Source organism: Podarcis tiliguerta (genome assembly GCF_965153285.1).
Source record: "Podarcis tiliguerta genome assembly, chromosome: 4".
Classification (NCBI taxonomy): Eukaryota; Metazoa; Chordata; class Lepidosauria; order Squamata; family Lacertidae; genus Podarcis; species Podarcis tiliguerta.
Window position 1 is genome coordinate 77,917,999 of NC_139537.1, and position 19,332 is coordinate 77,937,330.

General features: G+C 46.5%; 1 protein-coding gene across 2 annotated transcripts in view; it reads left to right on the forward strand.

Annotated features, from left to right (window-relative positions):
* Positions 1-4,509: 4,509 nt before the first annotated feature.
* EFNB2 (ephrin B2) overlaps positions 4,510-19,332 on the forward strand; it is a 57,480-nt gene continuing 42,657 nt past the window's right edge. The window contains exon 1 of one of the 2 annotated variants that reach the window (XM_083438053.1): positions 4,510-5,484. In XM_083438053.1, coding sequence (XP_083294179.1) covers positions 5,357-5,484 — 128 coding nt within the window. In that variant the 5' untranslated portion in view covers positions 4,510-5,356. The remainder of the gene's footprint in view (positions 5,485-19,332) is intronic. The other variant, XM_083438052.1, reaches the window with a different exon arrangement.

A 19,332-nucleotide genomic window follows, 5' to 3' on the forward strand; every position in this document is an offset into this window, starting at 1 on the left:
CTATTGGGAAGTTTTTGTGTGTTGTTGTGTTTTTACTTTTTTGTTGTCCTCGTGAGCTGCCCAGAGTGGCTGGGGCAACCCAGTCAGATGGGCGGCATACAAATAAAATAATAATAATAATAATAATAATAATAATAATAATAATAATAATAATAATAAATTATTACCAATTTAAATGTGGCAGACCCAAATCCTCTTACAATTACACTGTAAGGCCCAGATTCCCAGGAATTCATTCGCGGTTTTCAAAGAATAAATCTCCTATTTATTTATTTTTAATCAGAATAAATAAAATTTAACTAAAGGCGGCCTTGCCTAAGAGCGCACATTCGCCCTGCAATAACTTCAGTCCAGTTTGGCGGGACTCGCTTCCGCGTTGAAGCAGGCAAATGAGAAAATCCTTTTCGGGAACAATTTCGTGAAAGCGAAGCCACCGCCTGCCTCCGTCCGAGCTGAGCGAGACTTTCCGGCTTCCTCTCCCTCCTGGCTCCGCGCGGTCTGCTCGGCCTTAGGGGGCCCGATCCACTCGCTAGGCGCAGGAGAAACGATGGTTTGGGATGGGCAGCCCAGCAGCACAACGCGGGACGATCATCCTGGGAACGAAGCTGCGCTGCCGGCGGAGCCCAGAACCAGATTGTTCCCCCGCGTTGCTGTTGAGTTTTAGTCCCGGGAAGAGAGACATAACTTGGGTTTAAGTAAACGGGGCTGTGCAGATCGCAGCTAAAATCTCCTTTTTCTCGGGAGCGGGGTGGCCTCCAGTAACACTCCTTTGAAACAATAAATCGAGGCAAAACCATCTTTAGCCTCCCGTTTTATTTCCTAACGGGCTGGCCAATCTTTTTGAGGCTGTTTGGGTCCTTCTCGAGGAAGCAAAGGGATTTTTATTTTACTTTTGCGGGGAGGGGGTGGTGGAGAAGCTCTGGAAGAATTGCTGTCCCGGTTGAAGGGGGGAAAAAACCTCTTCTGTTTCCTGGGAAAGTGGATTCAGATCTGTCCGAAGATAGTCAACCCACCCTGCCCCCCCCCAAAAAAAGATTATTAAGGAGATTTGCGTGCAATCCCGAGCGAGCAACCCGAAGTTTGTGATTCTGAGCTGGCTCGCAACGGTGGCGCAACCCGGTTTCCATGGAAAGGAGGATTTGGGTTCGGGGTGCTGTAAGTCGCTTGATGGAAACCCTACCGGTCCCTTTGGCTGGATTTTCCACGGGGCTGCAGTCCGGATCCTCCGCAAACCGTTTCCACGGTCGTGGGTCGGAGGAGGGACTTGTTGTATCCCAACGCAGAAGTTGACCAGAAGGGCGACTTTTTCGCTCGCCACTTTGCGCACCAGCCTCGTGCGCGCAGAAGCAGCTGCCCAAATTTACGCCAGGAGCAGCGCTTGCTTGGGGACCGCACCGGCCATTGAACTTTGGTGGAAGCCTCTTCAGGGTTGAGGAGAGCCAGATCAGACCGATTTCTTAAAAGAAATACTTTTTTTTTTTTTTTAAGAAAAGTTTTAAAACAAGCCCGCAGTTCTCCACCTACTTACCTGGACGTAAATCCCAGTAAACACAATGGGGCTTCCTGCTGAGTAGACACACACATATATGATTGAATTGTCGAGAGTATTTACACGTGTAACCTTCAGAGCTTCCCTGAATCCCTACAGAGTTTGCTTTTAAAATGGGAATCGGATTGTTCCCCTATAAGAAAATGTTGCTTGTTTGTTTTTCTTACTTTTTTTTTAAATAAAAGAAATGGTATTCCGCTTTCAGACATGGCTATTTACAGCTGCCCTTTCTTGCAGCCAAATCTCTTTTGTGACGTCCCGTATTTTTAGCTCCTTGGGGCTATTTTTAGGCTTTCCAGATGTGCCTCTTTCTTCGAAAGGGGACCCCCCCTCCTTCTTTGACAAGGTTAACCCTGATTCCGGAGCCTGGAAGAGGAAAAGGGACACGAGGCACCCTCCCTGCCCCCCCCCCCCAAGCCCGAGGCTGGCACTAATTTTGGACAGGCTTTTCTTCGCCGGGCTAGCCTGTTTTTCAGCCTATTTTCGTTTCCACCGGACGCTCAGCATCACGGAGGATGCAATCAGAAGCCGTTTCCATATATACTGTATATGGAAACGGCTTCTCGTGTGTGCGTGTATGTGTTGTGTGTGTCCCAAAACACACATGCACACCTTCCTTACTTTAACAGCAACTCAACCGGCGCGCTTCTAAACAAACAACCCCCGTCTCTCCAAAGTTCACCTAACTTTATCTTGGGTCCTTGCAAAAAGCCGTTGACGGGCTTCCTGGCTCTTGTGAAAGAACAACCTTATCTATGCAAAAGTATCTTTACCTTTGCAAAAGTTTGGACAGAGAATCCCTCCAAGTGAGCAAATGGTGTGTAAATGACGCCTTTTCGGGTCCCCCTCCCCACGTTTCACCTTCAGATATCTGAGTCACCTTTCCAGCGATTGTCTCCTGGGTGAGAATCCGGATTTCCTCCTCCTCCTCCCCCCTCCTCTCTGGTCGGCGTCGGGTCTCCCCCGACAAAGGACACCGAATTCACAGTTGACTCGGCCCCGCTTGGCACTTTTGCGCGAGAGAAACCAACTGGGAGCCAGGCGAGAGACCCCGGCGCGCCTCGGACGCGCGCCTTTCGTGCAATTGGCGAAGGCAAGCTCGGGACCGAGTGCTAATTCGGACCAAACGGTGGCAGGAAAGCAGAGTCGCACGGCTTTGGGAAAAGGGAGTTTCACCCACGGCTTTGGGAAAGGGGAGTTTGGCTTCTTCCAAAAGGAACCAAGACCGTCTCCAACTCTTAAACATAAATAAATATCCAACAAAACTCATATACACCCCCCACCGAGAATTGTCTTAAAAAGAAAAAGGGGTTTCTTCATCCCAAAATAATAAGATATTTGGGTTGTTTTAATCAAATGAGAAGAAACGGATGATTTTGAAAGCGGGGGGCGGGCGGGCAGGCAGGAGAGAGGAATACGCACAGATTTAAGATAACTTTTTTACTGTCTTGGTTTTTGATGTTCCAAACTTGGGAGAAAGTTTCCAGCTTCTAAATTCTGACAGAGCAGTTTGTGGCCTCGCTCGCTGCATCTCTCCAAATGTTTATAAAATGATCGGATCGTGGCAGATTAGAGACCGCATCTCCTTCGAAACATTGCAGGGAAATTGCTTGATTGTTCTATCCATTGCAATTCGTATCATTCCACGTAATGTCGGGTTGCTAACTGCCCCGCTACGCAAAGTTCTAATCCGGAACATATGGGAAAGTGGGATTTTCCCTTGCGCGCTCCTCGGTTTTGGCCAGCATCCCGCGATGCGGAGGTGATCGAAAGCAGGACATTTCAACAACAAATCCCCAAACCTCCCCTTTTAATTTTAAAAAAATCAAGCAAGGCTCCCCATTCAACTACAGCGCAAAGCGGCGCTCAGGATCGCGCCGTCGAAGCGCCCGAGCGCGGCTGTAATCCGCTGCGGTTACCGTCGCGGCCGCTAGTGGGCGCTGTGGCTCCACGGAATTGTGCAGGGAGGCCGGTTCCGCTTAGCAGCGCAGACCTGGCGGCGGCCGGGTTTGCGGAGCCGGGGAACCTGCCGCGCTGCCGGGTCGGGGCTCCCTCTCCGCAGGCTGCTGCCCCGCTTTTCCTCTCGTGGGAAGGGGGGGGGGCTTCCATATTTCAGCCGGGTTCCACTCTTTCCAAGCCACGCCACCCAAAGACACACCCTCAGACCCCCGGGGGCCGTGTGGGTTGTTTTTTTTTTTTGGGGGGGGAATGATATGCGGGTGGATGAGCCAGAACCGAAGGGAGAAGGGGGAAGCCTCGTTTGCAGCCTCCCGAGGTGGGAACGAGGCGCCCCTCAGCAAAAGGAACCCCCGCGTTTCCATTGGGAACCCGCGGCGCTCAGGTGTCTCCGAGTTTCGGCGGGGTCGCCCGCTCGCCTCAGGAGTTTCTCTCACGGCCTCCTCTAACGCGTGTGAGGGGTATGTGTGTGAGCGCTGCGGCTCGTGAGGGGAGTTAAGTCTTCGACTTCGAGCTTCTCAAGCCAGTAGTCCTCAAGGGACTTTCGCGAGGGTTATGGTGTTGTGGCATTGCGGGGCGGCTCGGCCCGGCGAGCGCTGCGCTCCAGACGCCTGAGGAGCGCCGGTCCGTCCCTCAAAGTTTGGGAGCCCAAAGAAGCCACCCTACGCTTTCCCAACGCCTTTAAAACAAAGGTTTTTATTTTATTTTATTTTAAAAGGAACAAAAATCTAAGTGCGCTTTTATTTTCAACATAAAAATACTCGGCTGGCAAAGAGCGTTTGCGACCTATAACGATCCCCACCCTATGAGGTGACTGACTGGAGCTACTGGATTACCTGTCGCCGCCCTTCCCTCCCTCTCTCCCCCCCCCCCCGCCCGCGCGCAGGTCCCGCCCCTTTCGGAATGCGGGGCCTGAGCCTGGGCGCGAGGTTGGCGTAAGTGACAGCGGCGTCGCCCAACCAGCGCCGCCGTTGCCGGGGAAGGGGGGTGGCCGCGTTTATAGAGAGGAGCGAGGAAGCGGCGCTCGGAGCCTCACTCTCGCCTCTGGAGCCAACGAGGAGTCCGCGGCGGGGAAGTCCGGCAGCCCGCGGCGAGGAGCGCTTGTAGCCGCGCGGGGAGAAGGAGGAGGAGGAGGAAGCGGACCACAGCGCGGGGACGAGGGGAAGTTGAGGGGGGAAAGGAAAGCGGGAAAGCAAAGAGAAAAAAGGGGCTGCTGCTGCTGCGGCGAGCGAGAGAGCGAGAGCGCGCCTTCCTCGGTGCGCCTTCGCCAGCCGTGAGCTCGTCGCCACGCCTGGTCGTCTTCGGCGCGGGCGCTGGGAGCCCGCCGGAGCCTTCTCGCTTGCCTCGCTTGGACGCCGCGGGAGGAAGGCTGCCTATTTTTGCGGGTTGGTTTTGCCCTCATCCCGGGCCAAGGAGAGGATGAAGCCCCGCGGATGCGCCGGGCGGGACCTGCTGCGTCTCCTTCTCCAGGTGGATTTATAGAGGCGGCCAAGGACGCGCCGACGGGGGACTTGGGCGTTCCGGCGCTTTTCTCCCGTGCTCTTGCCGGCCTTCGCTCCGGTCCTTGGGGCGGCGGCGGGCGTCTCTCTCCTTGGCGGGCGCTTCCAGTTGGGGATTGCGGCTCCTCCTCCATGCCGGCGCCCGGGCGCCCGACGCACTGAGCCGGCAGGGCGAGCTCGTTCCCTGCCCGGGATCTGCTGGTGGTTGTGGCTCCTTCTTCTTGGCGGAGGAATTGTGGACGCCGCCTTCGCTTGCCTGCTCGTCGTCCTCCTCCTCCTCGTCGTCGTCTTCCTCCGCGGAGTTGGCGAGCCTTTGGGACAGGACCCGGCGGCGGCGGCAGCGCCCCCGACCATGGTAGCGCGCCGGGGGGGATCCCCGTTCGGGAGGTGCTGCTGGGGGATCTGGGTGCTTTTGTGCCGGACGGTGCTGGCTAGCTCGCTGGTGCTCGAGCCCATCTACTGGAACTCCTCCAACTCCAAGTAAGTGCGCGGGGAGCCCGGATCTCTCCCCGGACCGGGCTTTGGGGACGGGGGGCGGTGCGCAAGGACAGGCAGGTGGGTGGGCACGTCTGGCATCCCTCGCGCGCCCAAGGCCCTTTCGCCAGGCCGCAGGATCTGGTCTGGGGGGCGCTTGGGTTCTGCTCTCGGAGCAAATGGAGGAAAAGTCTTGGCCCTTCTAGGTGGCCCGATCCTGCATCTTCTACAGGGCGCACAGTGCGGAGCTCTGGGCCTTGGTTAGCGGGTGGCGAGGCTCTCTCTCTCTCTGGTACCCGTGCGTAAAGGAGGAAGGTTCAGCTATTTTTGCTACGTGCGCGCGCGCACATCGCCGATCCTAAACGCACCAGATTCCCCCGATCCACAAGCGAAGGTTGGAGCCTGAGCCTGCCCTCTGGGTCCTACTCTCGGGTTTTTCGTGTGAATGAATGGAGCGCAGCGGAAGACACTTGTGCCGCTGGTTTTGCGGGAAGGAAAGCTAACCAGAAAACAACCCTGTTGGGACCCTGTTTTGTGTCGTCCAGGAAGCTGGCAGAAGTTTAGACAGTTTTGACAATGGGTCTACTCGAGGGCAGTGCTGCAGTGGTGTGGGGTGAGGAGCCAGCATGAGAAAGTAAGGAAGGGTGCCAGAATAAACCAGCTGTTCCCTCTCCACTGCTACATAAACTCCCAGTTAGCTTGACCATTAGGTGAAGTGAAGTCTCTTCTTAGATCCTTGGGAACAGGGCTGATGAGTCATGATGAGCCCAGCTTTTTCACTTCTGGCCTTCCATTACTAAACCATGCAGAACAAAGATTATGGAGGTGGCCCCAGAAGGGTCAGAGCATGTCTCTACGCATAACTGTTGGAGTGGATTGAGATCGTTTCTCCAGAAAACCATTGATGCAGTAAGGCAAAAAGGTGGGAGTTTGAGAGGAGTTTCCACCTTGATTCCAGTGGATTTAAGATCGTATCTCTATGTGCCACCTATCAAAACCTCTGGGTAAAAAGACTAGGAGAAACAGGCATGGCCTGTTTGTAGTTCTGGGGCATGTGAATCCATGAAATGCATGCAGCGGTGGACGGCAAATGGTGAACTTTAGGTATACTTGGAATAAAGTGAGGCTTCTGGGAGGAGAGATTTCTCTTGCTTTGGAAGATGTTTTACTATAGATAAAACTGACTATTCAAACTTTGAGAAGCCTCTTTAGGGTCAGGTTTCTTCGTGTGTGTGTGTGTGTGTGTGAGAGAGAGAGAGAGAGAGAGAGAGGGAGAGATGTACAACTGAAAGTCTGGCCGGTGTCCTCATCGGGAGAATTAATTTTCGAGAAGACGTGATAACGGTGCCTTGTTTAATGATGTCTTAGGAAGTAGTTTATTCAAAATGAGCAGAGCACAACATGCCTATAAAACCTGAGCAAGCTTGCTGGATGCGAAGAACAGAAGACAGGCTCTCCTATAAAACACGGTCAAACGGCTGTTTAAATACCTTTAAATGAGCAACGCGTTGAGGAAATGGTCCGGTTCACAAGTGTGAAATAGCTCTTCTTCAGTTGGGCGCCGTGTGTGTGTTGCTTGCAAGGCTCCATGTGAAATGACTGCAAGTTTGGATTTAGACCTAGAAAGCCAAAGGAGTTTATTCGGGAAATCACATTCTGACTCCATTTTTCTTCTGCTCCCTTTTAGATTTCTCTTCCTGTCCTTTTCCAAGGAAAGGAAGATTTACGAGTAGGCTTCTGGACCTTGATAACATGCAGGGCTTTTTTTTTTTAATGTGGAAAAGCAAAGAAGGGCCATTTGTTTTCATTATAATGCAGGAGCCTTGGTCCATCTTTAGCGGGGTGCGTGTTCAGCCCAGCGGTGCTTTCTTCCCTCCCCTAGGCAGACATACAAAGAAATTGCTCCTCTCTCTCCCTCTCTCCTTCTCTCTCTGTCTGTGTGTGCAGAAAACGGTCCTTACTTGCAGTTGACACTATGGATTTGAGCTGCTTGTTCCAGTTCTCTCTCAAACCTGGAAAATGTCAGATAGGACATTTGTGTTTAAGCAAGGAAGGTGCCTGTTCTTAAGGGGAAGATGCATTTCTTGAAATTATTGGGTGTGTGTGTGTATTTGTTGGGAGTGGGAAAACCCAGTAGTTGATAGCATTAAGTTTAGCCTTAGAATGGCATATTCTCCCGCCTGCTGCTGCAGTCTAGTGATCGCTTTATTCCTACAGAGGTCACTCTTCCAATATATATCGGTATTCCGCTGTGCTGTGGTCATTATTCTTCTGGCTGCTTCCAGGCCTAACCTGCCTTCGCGGCGCAACCCCCCCCCCCCTTTTACAGAAAGCTTTCCTTTTCAGTCTCAAATGGCCTGAGTCGCTATTTACAGTGTGTGGCCTCGCCCTCAAAGCAGTAATTCTATCTAACATCTTCCCCTTGTTGCGTAAACTCATAAAAGGTCGGACGTTTATCAAGACTACGGTCGAATTACTTGTGCTTTTATTCCCAACTTAAAATACAGCACTTGTTTGTCCGCTGATGTGATTTTAAATTTTGTTTACCCAAATAGATTAGTCTTACTCAGCACACTGGCAGAAGCATGCTAGAAGTGACCTGAGGTTTGTGCGCTCTCGCTCTCTCTCTCTTTAAAAATGGCTGTGGCCTGTGATTTTTATAGGCCTTGCGGAGGCCTGCACTTAAAGAAAATTTTCAAATGCAGTACATTATTCGTATTGCTCTAAGTGGTAGCAGGATCTTCACTTTTCGGAGAGCGTATTTTCAGTTTAGAATTCATCACTGTTGTCTGCCTGAAGAAGAATAGCTAATGTTTCCTTATTAAATCAGAAATAAAATGCAGTTGTCTTCTGGAGAGCTTCTCTCCCACCTCAGTAACTTCTCAGGAGAATGTTAAGACCAATTCCAAAGATAACTGCCCCGGAATTAAGTGTTTAATTCATTTAATGAAGTTAAATACAAACCGTTTACGATTCATATATCTATTATACACGGAAGCAATAAAAGAGAGAATTTCAGCCAGGCTCATAGTGGATATGTGATAAGACTGTAGAAGAAAGTAATCCAAATTCCTTCATGGCCTCCTAAACTGCGATTGCTCTGTGAGTTGCTTTAGTGACCAGAATTTTTAGCAGGTGGTGTGGAAGGGATGACAAGAAGACACCCAGATTGTATTTTCAATTGTATTCTGCTGTAACCTAATAGCTCCTTCATTTAAATATTCCGTGTTTTTGTGAGTGAAGGATACATTGCCTATGTTGCTTTGCCTAAAAGGTGTGAGCATATAGGTAGGAGGAAAGGAATATTTTGCTTCGATGCCACTTTTGATGTTGTAAGGCTTCAGACAATGAGGAACCCAGATTCTAGGAAAAATAGACTTTTAGGTCACTACAGGGACACTTCTCAACATAGGATATTTCCCTTCTTCCACTCTCATTTCCTCAGTGGAGCTAACATGACCACAACTGCCCAACTTAATAGTACAAACCACAAACTGCAGTTTATTCAGTACCTTTTAGTTTGAAGTGGATGGAGCTTTCCTTATCAATAACATTGGCTAAATTGATGTTGCCTTACCCCTTAAATGGAGTAGTTCTGTCAGCTAATCATTTTTCTTTATCCGCCAACCCTGGGACTATTTTCCTTTGCAAGATGTAATTTGACCAAGGGAAGGCAAACAAATAGCTAAATAATATCTCTGATACCCTATTACACGTAAAAATCTGCCACAGTTAGCCTGAGTAAACACTAACCTGTCAAGGACTGATAAAACAGCCTACAATTGATGGTCCAATTTAAGCCATCTTTTCAATGGCAAAAACCAGCCTGCTTCTCATTGTTTGTTTGTGAAATTCTTATTTTTTTTTTTTGTAGGCAAACAAATGCACATTCACTGCCGACTGAATAGCCCCTTGAACTGTGCTCTGCAATTTGTGTTTGGGTTAATCTTGTCGGTTTTAATATAGAGAAGTGGGGGTGGGGGGCGGTGGGGAGGGGACAAAGTGCCAAGGATAGAATGAATTGTTAGTGCTTCCACATCCCCATTCCTTGCATTTTGTCAGGATGATAAACTGTAAGTAATGGACAGTCTTGCTTCACAAGAAAACTCGGCCTACTGGAGCAGAAAGAGCTTGCTGAAATGCTATCTTGCAACGCGTTTGGAAGCACTCCTACTTGACAAGGATTTATTTGGGAATCCTGGAGCTTTGCTTCTTAATCCTAACCATTATAGAGTTACATTGGAGAAACGCAATATATTATATATGAAGATGCTGGCTCGCACACTGGATTATGTATCAAATGGTTGGGTACTTCCTTCTGAGCTAGCAAATCTGAAAATGGAACACTTGCACGCCTCTTCTTTGATAGGGCAGGCAAGTAGCATACCCCAAAACCTTTCGGGTCTTTTTGCATTAACTAGGCTGCCAAAGCTCATAAAAATTTGCCTGGCAGCAGCCTAGTACTTCCAGCACTGAGCGAGCCAAGACTGTTCCTTTTAACAGCTATTTCTTGTGTGCTTGGTACCAGTCAAGCTGAACTTACCAAACCAAAACACTTTGTTTTTTCAGATTTCATGTAAAACATAGGGTTGGATCCCAGACATGTCATGCGTGGGGTAGACCCACTGAAATCAATGGCAGTGAAGTTAGCCATGCCTTCAAAGGATCTATTCTAAACATGGCTATCTCTGAATCCAAGCCACGATTTAGCCACTTACTGCTCAAAGGCAAAGTCCCAGGCAGCACAAAACTTATTTTATTTACTATGCTTGTAATTCTGTGTCTTTCCTCCAAGGAGCTCCTTCCAACTCTGATTCTCACTCTGAGCTCAAGTCAGCGTGCATGGTTCTCACCCACCATCTTATCTTCACAACAACCCTGTGAGGTTAGGCTGAGAGGTCTGGGGCAGGCAAAGATCACCATTGAGCTTTGTAGCTGAGTGGAGATTTTAACATGGGTCTCCCAGGTGCTGATCTGAGAACACTTAACACTATGCAGCTACACTACACTGGATTTAGGTATGTTTAATCAATTCAGTGTGGTTTACTCCCAGGTAAAATGTCTATAGGATTGGAGCCTTCAAATGCTGTACGTTCCTTACAATGTTTGCGAGACGTTAACATCTTACATTTGGTGACTCTCTTAAACAACTGCATGAAACTTAGAAAATTTGTTGACTGTCGTTTTTCGACGGTCAGTTAGAACACACGATCGGTCGCAATCAAAATTGCTCTAATTACAGCAATCATCTCAAAGTCTCTTATCTGTATTCCTTCTAAAGTAAAGTTGCAAGAACATGCTTCTTACCTGGGAGTAAGTCCAATTAAACTCAGTGTGCCTACTTTTGATTAGAAGTCATAATAGGAAAGGGCGCTCCCCACCCTTTGTCCTATTTTAAGGGCCACAGAACAACGTTCTGCTAAGGAAAGATTTCTTGAATAGGAAATTGGTAGAAAGTTTACCTCAGGATAAGTCTCTGTGAGATGTTGCACCTTTAGGAAGTCTGTTAGAGATGCTACAATTATGTGGGTTTTTGTGGTAGATGGGTACAGATCTAGTCTTGGAACAAGCTTGGCTACTTACAACTTTACTGATGCAAGCAAAAGACATGATATTCTGGGAAAGAAAAGTGTTCAGAACTCCATTTTGTTTCCAATTCATTTATGGCCTTTATGTAAACTTGCCATTAGCATGATGTTAGGAAGGCTTGAGTGGTTAAACATTTTGATTAAAGCACGGGAACTTAATAACTTTAAATGCCGTGCTTGGAACTTAAAATGTTTTCATATTTTCAAGTTATAGATTCCTCCCCCCCCCCCCATTTGTATCTGGCAAATGTAAAGTAGACTGCCGGGGGTGGGGGGCAGTGTGATGGCCCAAGACAGTGTAAGAACTGCTTGGAAAGAGAAATCCCGTGGCTCCATTGTTTCTCTGCAAAGCTGGTGCACACAAAGACATAACTCTATTCATCCCTTCACCCATGATGGAAAATGTAAACCGTTGACACGGTCCCTCTTGTTTAACTTGTTTAATTCTCATTTTAAATTCAGTAGTATAGCGGCCGTGTGAACTCTGGAGATTTCTTTGGTAATCCATTTTGTAGTTCCGAATCAAAAACAAAGTGAAAAGGTCTGACACAATTTGCTTTTATTTTTAGGCAAATCAACCCTGCTCCTAGTTAATAAGGGGATTACAACCCAGACTAGGCCTTTACAGATGTAATGTAAATCAAGGGCAGGGTATAAAGAAAGTGATCCCCTTTGATTGAAGTATGGTAAAAAGGCATAGAGAAACTAGCAGCGGTAATCTGATTGTATGGCAATAAAACCACCATTTTCTGTCTTTCAGATAAAAATAATGTGGTAAATCCATGCAGCTCATAAGATGTAAAGGCAGATAAAGGGGGATGCCATGGCAACATATAGATTAGCTTGATGTTAGAAATGACACGTCTATGAAAGGAGAAACTAAGGGCCTTGCTTCAGGGCTGCAAGGTATTATGTGAGAATTGCAAAAAAAAACTTGGGGGCTGGGATTAGGAAGTATGAAAGGCCTACTTGTAGGCTGGCTGGTCGAAGCAGTAAAGAAAAGCTGCTCAGTTCTTGCTCATTGGTAGCGTATAATATGGTAAAGGTAGATTTCATTTACTGCCTTTTTTTATTGCTCGAGATTTGGGCTGATTAAAACTTCGGATCACTGCAATTGTTCTGGCGTAGAAGTTTTTCCTTTTTAACTCCTGGCCCAGCGGCGACGGTCATTCTGTAGGATTAGCTGCACTTGGGAGTTTGTTTCCTTAATCTATTTGGGATATTCAAGCAGGGACATGCTGGCAAGGAACAGAGAGCAGAGGGGATAGGTGGCGTTGAGGTTATCTGAAAAGAAAAGAGAGGAGGCTTTTGATTCTAGCCATCTTTCAGACAGGGCCCTTGCAGCTCACACACCGCAGGAGAAGCTAAAATAAACATTCCACATTGTCCTTTCCCCTTGGCCAGATGATCCTTCTGGAGATTTTTTTTTAAAAAAATTGTTTCTTATTTCGCAACCCCTGAGAAGAGAAAAGAAGTGGAGAAATCCTTCTTTACATTTTTCCAGACACCCCAAATAAACTTGAAGCGCTTAATCCAGGTGGCATTTATTTCTGAAGGGCTGAAGCCTGAAGCTCGAATTCCACGGTGGACCTACTTCACTTTAGAAACAGTTGGATCAAACTCTGTTGCATTAATTTCAATGGAATTAGGCCAGCATAAAGGAAGTTTACCCCTGCTGACTGCCATATATCCTTAGGGCTTGTAGTAGCTGTAAAAGTAAGAAAAGAAATGGTTCGCTGCTGCACGCATTCTTCAGTACATCTGCTTTTAACTGCCCTTTATAAAATAACTTAAGACTCCTGTCTTGCTAGAGCCCTCACAGTTAGTAAAAAGAAGCCAAAAGCTAGTCAACTATTATTACATAATGAGCCACCATATTACAGATGAGAAGCTCCTTCTTTTATCACTTGTCTGTGTGATAGAAGAAGCCAAATAAATTGTAAGGCTATACGTAGAAAAAACAAAAGGCAATTGGTGTAAAGTAGATCATGGAGTAAGTTTGGCAAAAACCCACATGTCAGCACTTCCTTGCTAGCTGTAATATGTTGTTCTTGTGGGTTACTGCGCTTTAGAGTTTTGGCATGTTGAGAGAAAGCCAACAGATTTCACCCTCCCCAAACTTGCATCATTTTTCTTTCCTTTTGCAGAACCTCTTTAAAACATTCTTTTGACCCATAACCGTTTTTCCAAACCCAAAATTGACATGCTGCTCAAAGTTAATATGGTTTAATAAATGCATTGGTGAGGGTTGAGTGTATTTGTGTAATGTCTAAAGTCTCATGCACGGCGATGTTCTCCAGTGTCCCAGCTTAACCTTCAGAAATCTATAGCAAAAGATCCATTTCTGCTGCAGATACTATGCAAAGCTCAGGGGCAATGCCCTCTACTTTACAGGCTGGTCACATCCAAGCACCTTGCATTCTGCATTTGACAATGATTGCTAATGGGCTATTCAACTAAAGTATTTGCTTGTTCACAGGGAACAGGGCATGATAAATGTCCAGCAAGCTTGCGGCCTCCTTCAGCTTTTCAAATGCAGACTGGTGCATATTTATGGAAGGCAAATCACAAAAGAAGCAGCTGAATTACTCTGGCCTTACCCTTTCTGTTGGAACAAGGGTTAAAGTGATTAAAGAAATAATGCAAGAACCAATGTCGTTTGTTTGCTAACCATTATCCAACAGTTAGCTTTCGAACCTACCTGTCATGTCACATTTCAGAAACATCACAGATAAAACTGTGCACATTTAATACTGCATAGGAGAAGAGGAAATTGTTTATGAAGTGCTTCCTGTGCAGTAGCCGTCAAGCAGGCTTCTTTATGTCATCCCCTCTTGAAAGCAAGTGTGGATGCAAGTCTTAACATTGTACTTACCTGTATACACGTCTTCAAGTGCAGTACATGAAATTTTGCAGCTGGGAGATAGTGCTTTCTGTTACAAAGCATATTCACAACACACAAAGGAAGCCATTAGCGCTTGATCTGTTGCTGTAACTAATTTTTCTCTTAAAAGCAGCAAATTTTTGTGGCACTAGTTTGTCCATTCCCTTCTTTTAAAACAAACAAACCCATAAATTGAGACTGTTTTACATTAAGGGCCCACGGAATAACTTCTGCACGCTGGACATGCCATCATTTTAATGATACCGAATTATGTTACCATTGCATTCCTCTGAGGTCAGTGGAAATCTGGGTCTAACTCAGTTTTGGAGACAGTATATTGTAGCAGTCAATTTACCTTTTGCTTTGCAATCCAAATGTTTTGTCCGTTTCAGAAGGAATGGTTAGACTCCAAATATAGAAATGTTTATAAAATAGAAGTGTTTACACATGTGTGTTGTGTGAAAGGCCACAATTCAGGCCTTTTGGATTATGGTTCCCCCACCCCCCCGTAATACATACCCCTCTGAACTATTGAGTATCCAAGAGCCATGTTGTTGTTGTTTAGTCGTTCAGTCGTGTCCGACTCTTCGTGACCCCATGGACCAGAGCACGCCAGGCACTTCTGTCTTCCACTGCCACCCGCAGTTTGGTCAGATTCATGTTTGTAGCTTCGAGAACACTGTCTAACCATCTCGTCCTCTGTCGTCCTCTTCTCCTTGTGCCCTCCATCTTTCCCAACATCAGGGTCTTTTCCAGTGAGTCTTCTCTTCTCATGAGGTGGCCAAAGTATTGGAGCCTCAGCTTCACGATCTGTCCTTCCAGTGAGCACTCAGGGCTGATTTCCTTAAGAATGGAGAGGTTTGATCTTCTTGCAGTCCATGGGACTCTCAAGAGTCTCCTCCAGCACCATAATTCAAAAGCGTCAATTCTTCGGCGATCCGCCTTCTTTATGGTCCAGCAAGAGCCATACAGCAGTCTAATAAATGCATTTCCATACTTGCGTTGAAATTAATGTGAAGCTTGGATCCAAGTGACTCTGGTCATGATGCTGCTGAAAGATTAAGGGTCTGTACCATGCGATGGGTGATGCAATGAAGCATTGCTATGCTTAAATGTAGCCCATCCACCTTGGGTCCTCACTGCATCAGATGTTTAGACCCAGATTGCACAGGTAGCTTTCGTCCAATCTCTGAGAGCACTTTGGGTTATCCAATCCATTAAAACAAACATTATCATTAACATATTGTTACATCATTTTTCAAAAGACATGCGTAATTAAGTCCTCAAGTCAGCTCCCATTAGAGTAATTGGAAATACATTAGGAGTTGGGTTAAAAACAAAACAAAACAAAAAAGCTGGATCAGCTCCTAAAAAGTTTACAGTATTTAAGGAGTTGAAATTCAGTTTCCTGCTGATTCGCAACTGTTGCAATTTTACAGGAGTTATAACATAGCTAATATGTAGTACAAAGTAGCCAGTTTAACTAAAAAAAGAACTTGAGTGGATTTGATAAATGGTGCAGTATCCATGTCCTGTATAGCGTGTCTACACTAAGATTACAGCAGAGGAAACATTGTGAACATTGCTGCAGATTCTTCCTTTGCTTGCTTTCCGTAAAAGTGCAATGCAACACCTGGACATCTTTGACCTGTATCTAGTGGTAACAGTTAGAAGGTAGCAGGGTGAGTGGAGCAGTGAAAGTTTGTTTTTATTTCTAGTCAAGTGTTCTTGCGTGGTTGCCTCATTTTGGTGGAACTTTACAGTGTAACATGTAAACAAAACATACACGTAGCAGACTACTTAATGTTTATATTATTATTATTATTATTATTATTATTATTATTAATACCATGCCCATCTGGGAGGTTTCCAACAAAATATTAAAATACAGTAGTGCATCAAACATTAAAAGCTTCCCTAAACAGGGCTGCCTTCAGATGTCTTCTTAAAGTCTGGTAGTTTTTCTCTTTGACATCTGGTGGGAGGGTGTTCCACAGGGTGGGCATTCCACAAAGCCCTCTGCCTGGTTCCCTGTAACTTGGCTTCAACCTGGAAGCAGCAAAATGCCATATTTTAAAGTTTGTAAAAGCTGCCTTCATATAGATGCTTCTTGCCCAGAATGAACTATATAAAGGCTGATGGGTTTATTTCTCCTCATTGTGCCCAAAGAGTTTAAACAACACTTGCGAAACTGCAGAGCTATTAAGAGGAATAGACAAGAATAAACCCCAGGGTCACATCCTCTAGGATCTTCCAGCTATCAGTGTCAGGTTTGTGCTGCACTATTAATCCTTGTTTAATAAATCGCATCGGACTGATGACCCTTCTTCTGAAGCTGTGGGGGAAAGTTACGAATAACAGCCAGCTTGACCTCTATTAAAAGCTTGTGTGTGCCCTTTTAGAATTAGAGATCCTTCGGAACACACCATTCTATTCTGGATATGGAAACTCTTGCCAGTTGTGTGAGCGGAACATCCAGATGTGTCCAGAACGTTTTGTATTCAGCAAAATCCAATGCCTCGAAATAAGACTTAAGTCTATCCTGGTAGTTGTCTACAGTAATCCAATAACAAATTGGGATGTACGTATTCTTATTTATATATCACATTATTGATGGGGTTAGCCAACATGATGCCCATGAGGCCTTCAACTGGCACCTGCATAGTGTCTTAGCACCCCCTCCACTAATGAAAAGTGTACAGTTAAAGGTGGAAGTTGGAAGAGTGAAGTTCTCTTCTACCTCTTTCTAGGTACATTTTCATCATACCAGATCAAGCTTTAACCCAGATCTCATGGGAAAGTAAAGCATGTGTACATGCTGTTTCTCTTTTTCTTTCTGTTGTTGTTGGTGGGGTGATCTGGAGGTGTAAAGGGTAAAGGTACCCCTGACCATTAGGTCCAGTCATGGCCGACTCTGGGATTGCAGCGCTCATCTCGCTTTATTGGCCGAGGGAGCCGGCATACAGCTGCTGGGTCATGTGGCCAGCATGACTAAGCCGCTTCTGGCGAACCAGAGCAGAGCACGGAAATGCCGTTTACCTTCCTGCCGGAGCGGTACCTATTTATCTACTTGCACTTTGACGTGCTTTCGAACTGCTAGGTTGGGAGGAGCAGGGACCGAGCAACGGGAGCTTACCCCCTCGCGGGGATTCGAACCGCTGACCTTCTGATCGGCAAGTCCTAGACTCTGTGGTTTAACCCACAGCGCCACTCGTGTCCGATCTGGAGGTATTCAGGGAGAGAATTCACCAGAGGGGGTGTTGCCCACAGGACTCCAATCAAATTTTGCAAGGCATGCTTATACTGTATATTTAAAAGATTTATATATTTAAAAAATCTTTACCCCCTTTCGCCACTGCTTGAGGCAGCTTGAATGGAGAACTGATGATACTGGGCAGCCTGTGTATAACTAAAATAAACAGCATTGTGAAATGTTGCAACATAAGCAAGAAAAGTCAGTTCCCTACCTGCGGTGCTTCCCATCTAAATTTGGCACAGGGCTGGAGGGAAGGAATATTTTTTAGCCAGGCAGGCCAGACTGTTGTCTTCCCAACCCTTCATGGGCCAAGTTTGACAAGTGGGAGGAGCTGCCCACCCGTCAAATCACCCAACATTGCAATAACATCAGGCAGTGGTTTTTGCCCACAGGGGTCCTCATAAGCTTGTTCAAAGTGCAGGGCAAGGTTGCACTTTGAGAGAAACTTCTGAAGGCTCCTTCAGAAGCCTCTCTCAAAGCACAACTCATATTGATTAAATTTTTTATGTATATATTTCAACAATCCCAAAGTTTGAGTGTGAGGAGCATAGATGTAAAGGTGGAGTATCATGGTTAAGTTGGCTGTTCTGGTGAAGAGCACTTAAATTCTGTATGCACATTGTCTCTAGAAAATGACACTGCAAGGAAACTCTCAGAGGATGAAACTGTAGGTGCACAGCTTGCTAGAAAAACCAGAAAAAGAGTATTTTTGCAAACATGCTTCATGTTATATGAGATAATTCAGTAGAGCAAGTTTAATCAAGATTGGAGATGTAGTAGTTACATTTTAAAAAAATGTGGTGATCTGTCGTGGAACAATCCCACTGAACCGTGGTTACCCAGACCTTGACTCTGATTGCGGAGGGGCCCCCGTAAAAATTCAGGGCCCCCAAAATGTAGGTCCGCTACAGAAGTTAGGTAGGAGTGACTTAGCAAAATGGCATAATGGGCCAAATGGAGAGACTTGATGGGCTGAAAGTTCCCCTAGCCCTGGTATGGGGGAATGCATTGGGGGGTGGGAGAATACTATTGAGACAATGGATGTGCAGAAATGTGGTGAATATGTACTTGGGCATGGACGTTTCCTTTGGTGCATAATTCCATGCTGACCAAAATGTTTTGCGCATGCTACCTTTGAGTCTTAACCATGCTGGGGCGAAGGCAGAAACCACCAAGAGCCCCCTCCCCATTTCCTATTGTGCAGAGTGATTCTCTTCACCACAAGCCCACTGCTCTTACCAGAGGTCTCAGAGGCAGGAGAAAGGTCTCCTCTTGCTTCTGTAAATTCCAACATAGTGAAATGTCCTTTGGTTTCAAGTTACTTCATTTCACAGACAACTCTTGAGAGAAGGGTTGTTTTTTGTGTGTGGATCCTTCATGGCATTGGAAGCGACTGAGTTTGTGAACCCTAGGATGAGTTGTGTCCATTTCTCGATTACCCAGCCATGCGCCCCGGGGTGCCAGGCCATTTTGCCAGTTGGAATTCTTGCTGCTCTAGCAGGGTAGTCGTTCTGCAGAGCGCCAGCTCACAATGCCAGCATAATGTCACCAGCTGCGATGTGCTGCTGCAGGAGCTATTGGGCCTCGCCCTAAACACACATTTGGCATGGAAAAGGGGAAGCAAACAAATCGACTTCGTTTTGCAACAAGCTAGCACAGTTCACTCCTGAACATCAAAACCTTCATTAAAGCTTACCTGCTTTGGCAAGTGGGGTTCAAGGAGTCTGGGCAGTCCTGTAGTTAAATCTTCACATTGCTGTACTGCTGGCTCTCATTGAGTGAGGTATCTTTACTACAGGTCTACTTCGGCTGGTGCTTACCATCTGTTTAACTGGTGCCCAAGCAGCGGTTGATTTGTATGCCTCAGTGGGCAAAATTGCCATTTGGCATTAGCATCACCTTGACTCCTGCGAGGGGCTCTGCCGTCCTTTTGCGTCTTCTGTCCACACTCCAGTTGTTTTCTTCACATTTAATTAATTTTCAGTTTTACTTCAGGAGCAGTCTGGTTTAGTCATTCTACAGAGCTTAACCTTTATCTCTCCCCCCCACCCTTTTTCTTTTCTCAAGGTAATTCTAGATTTTATTAGTGAGCTGAGCAGGGAAAAATCATGTTGGCTGGCAAGGCA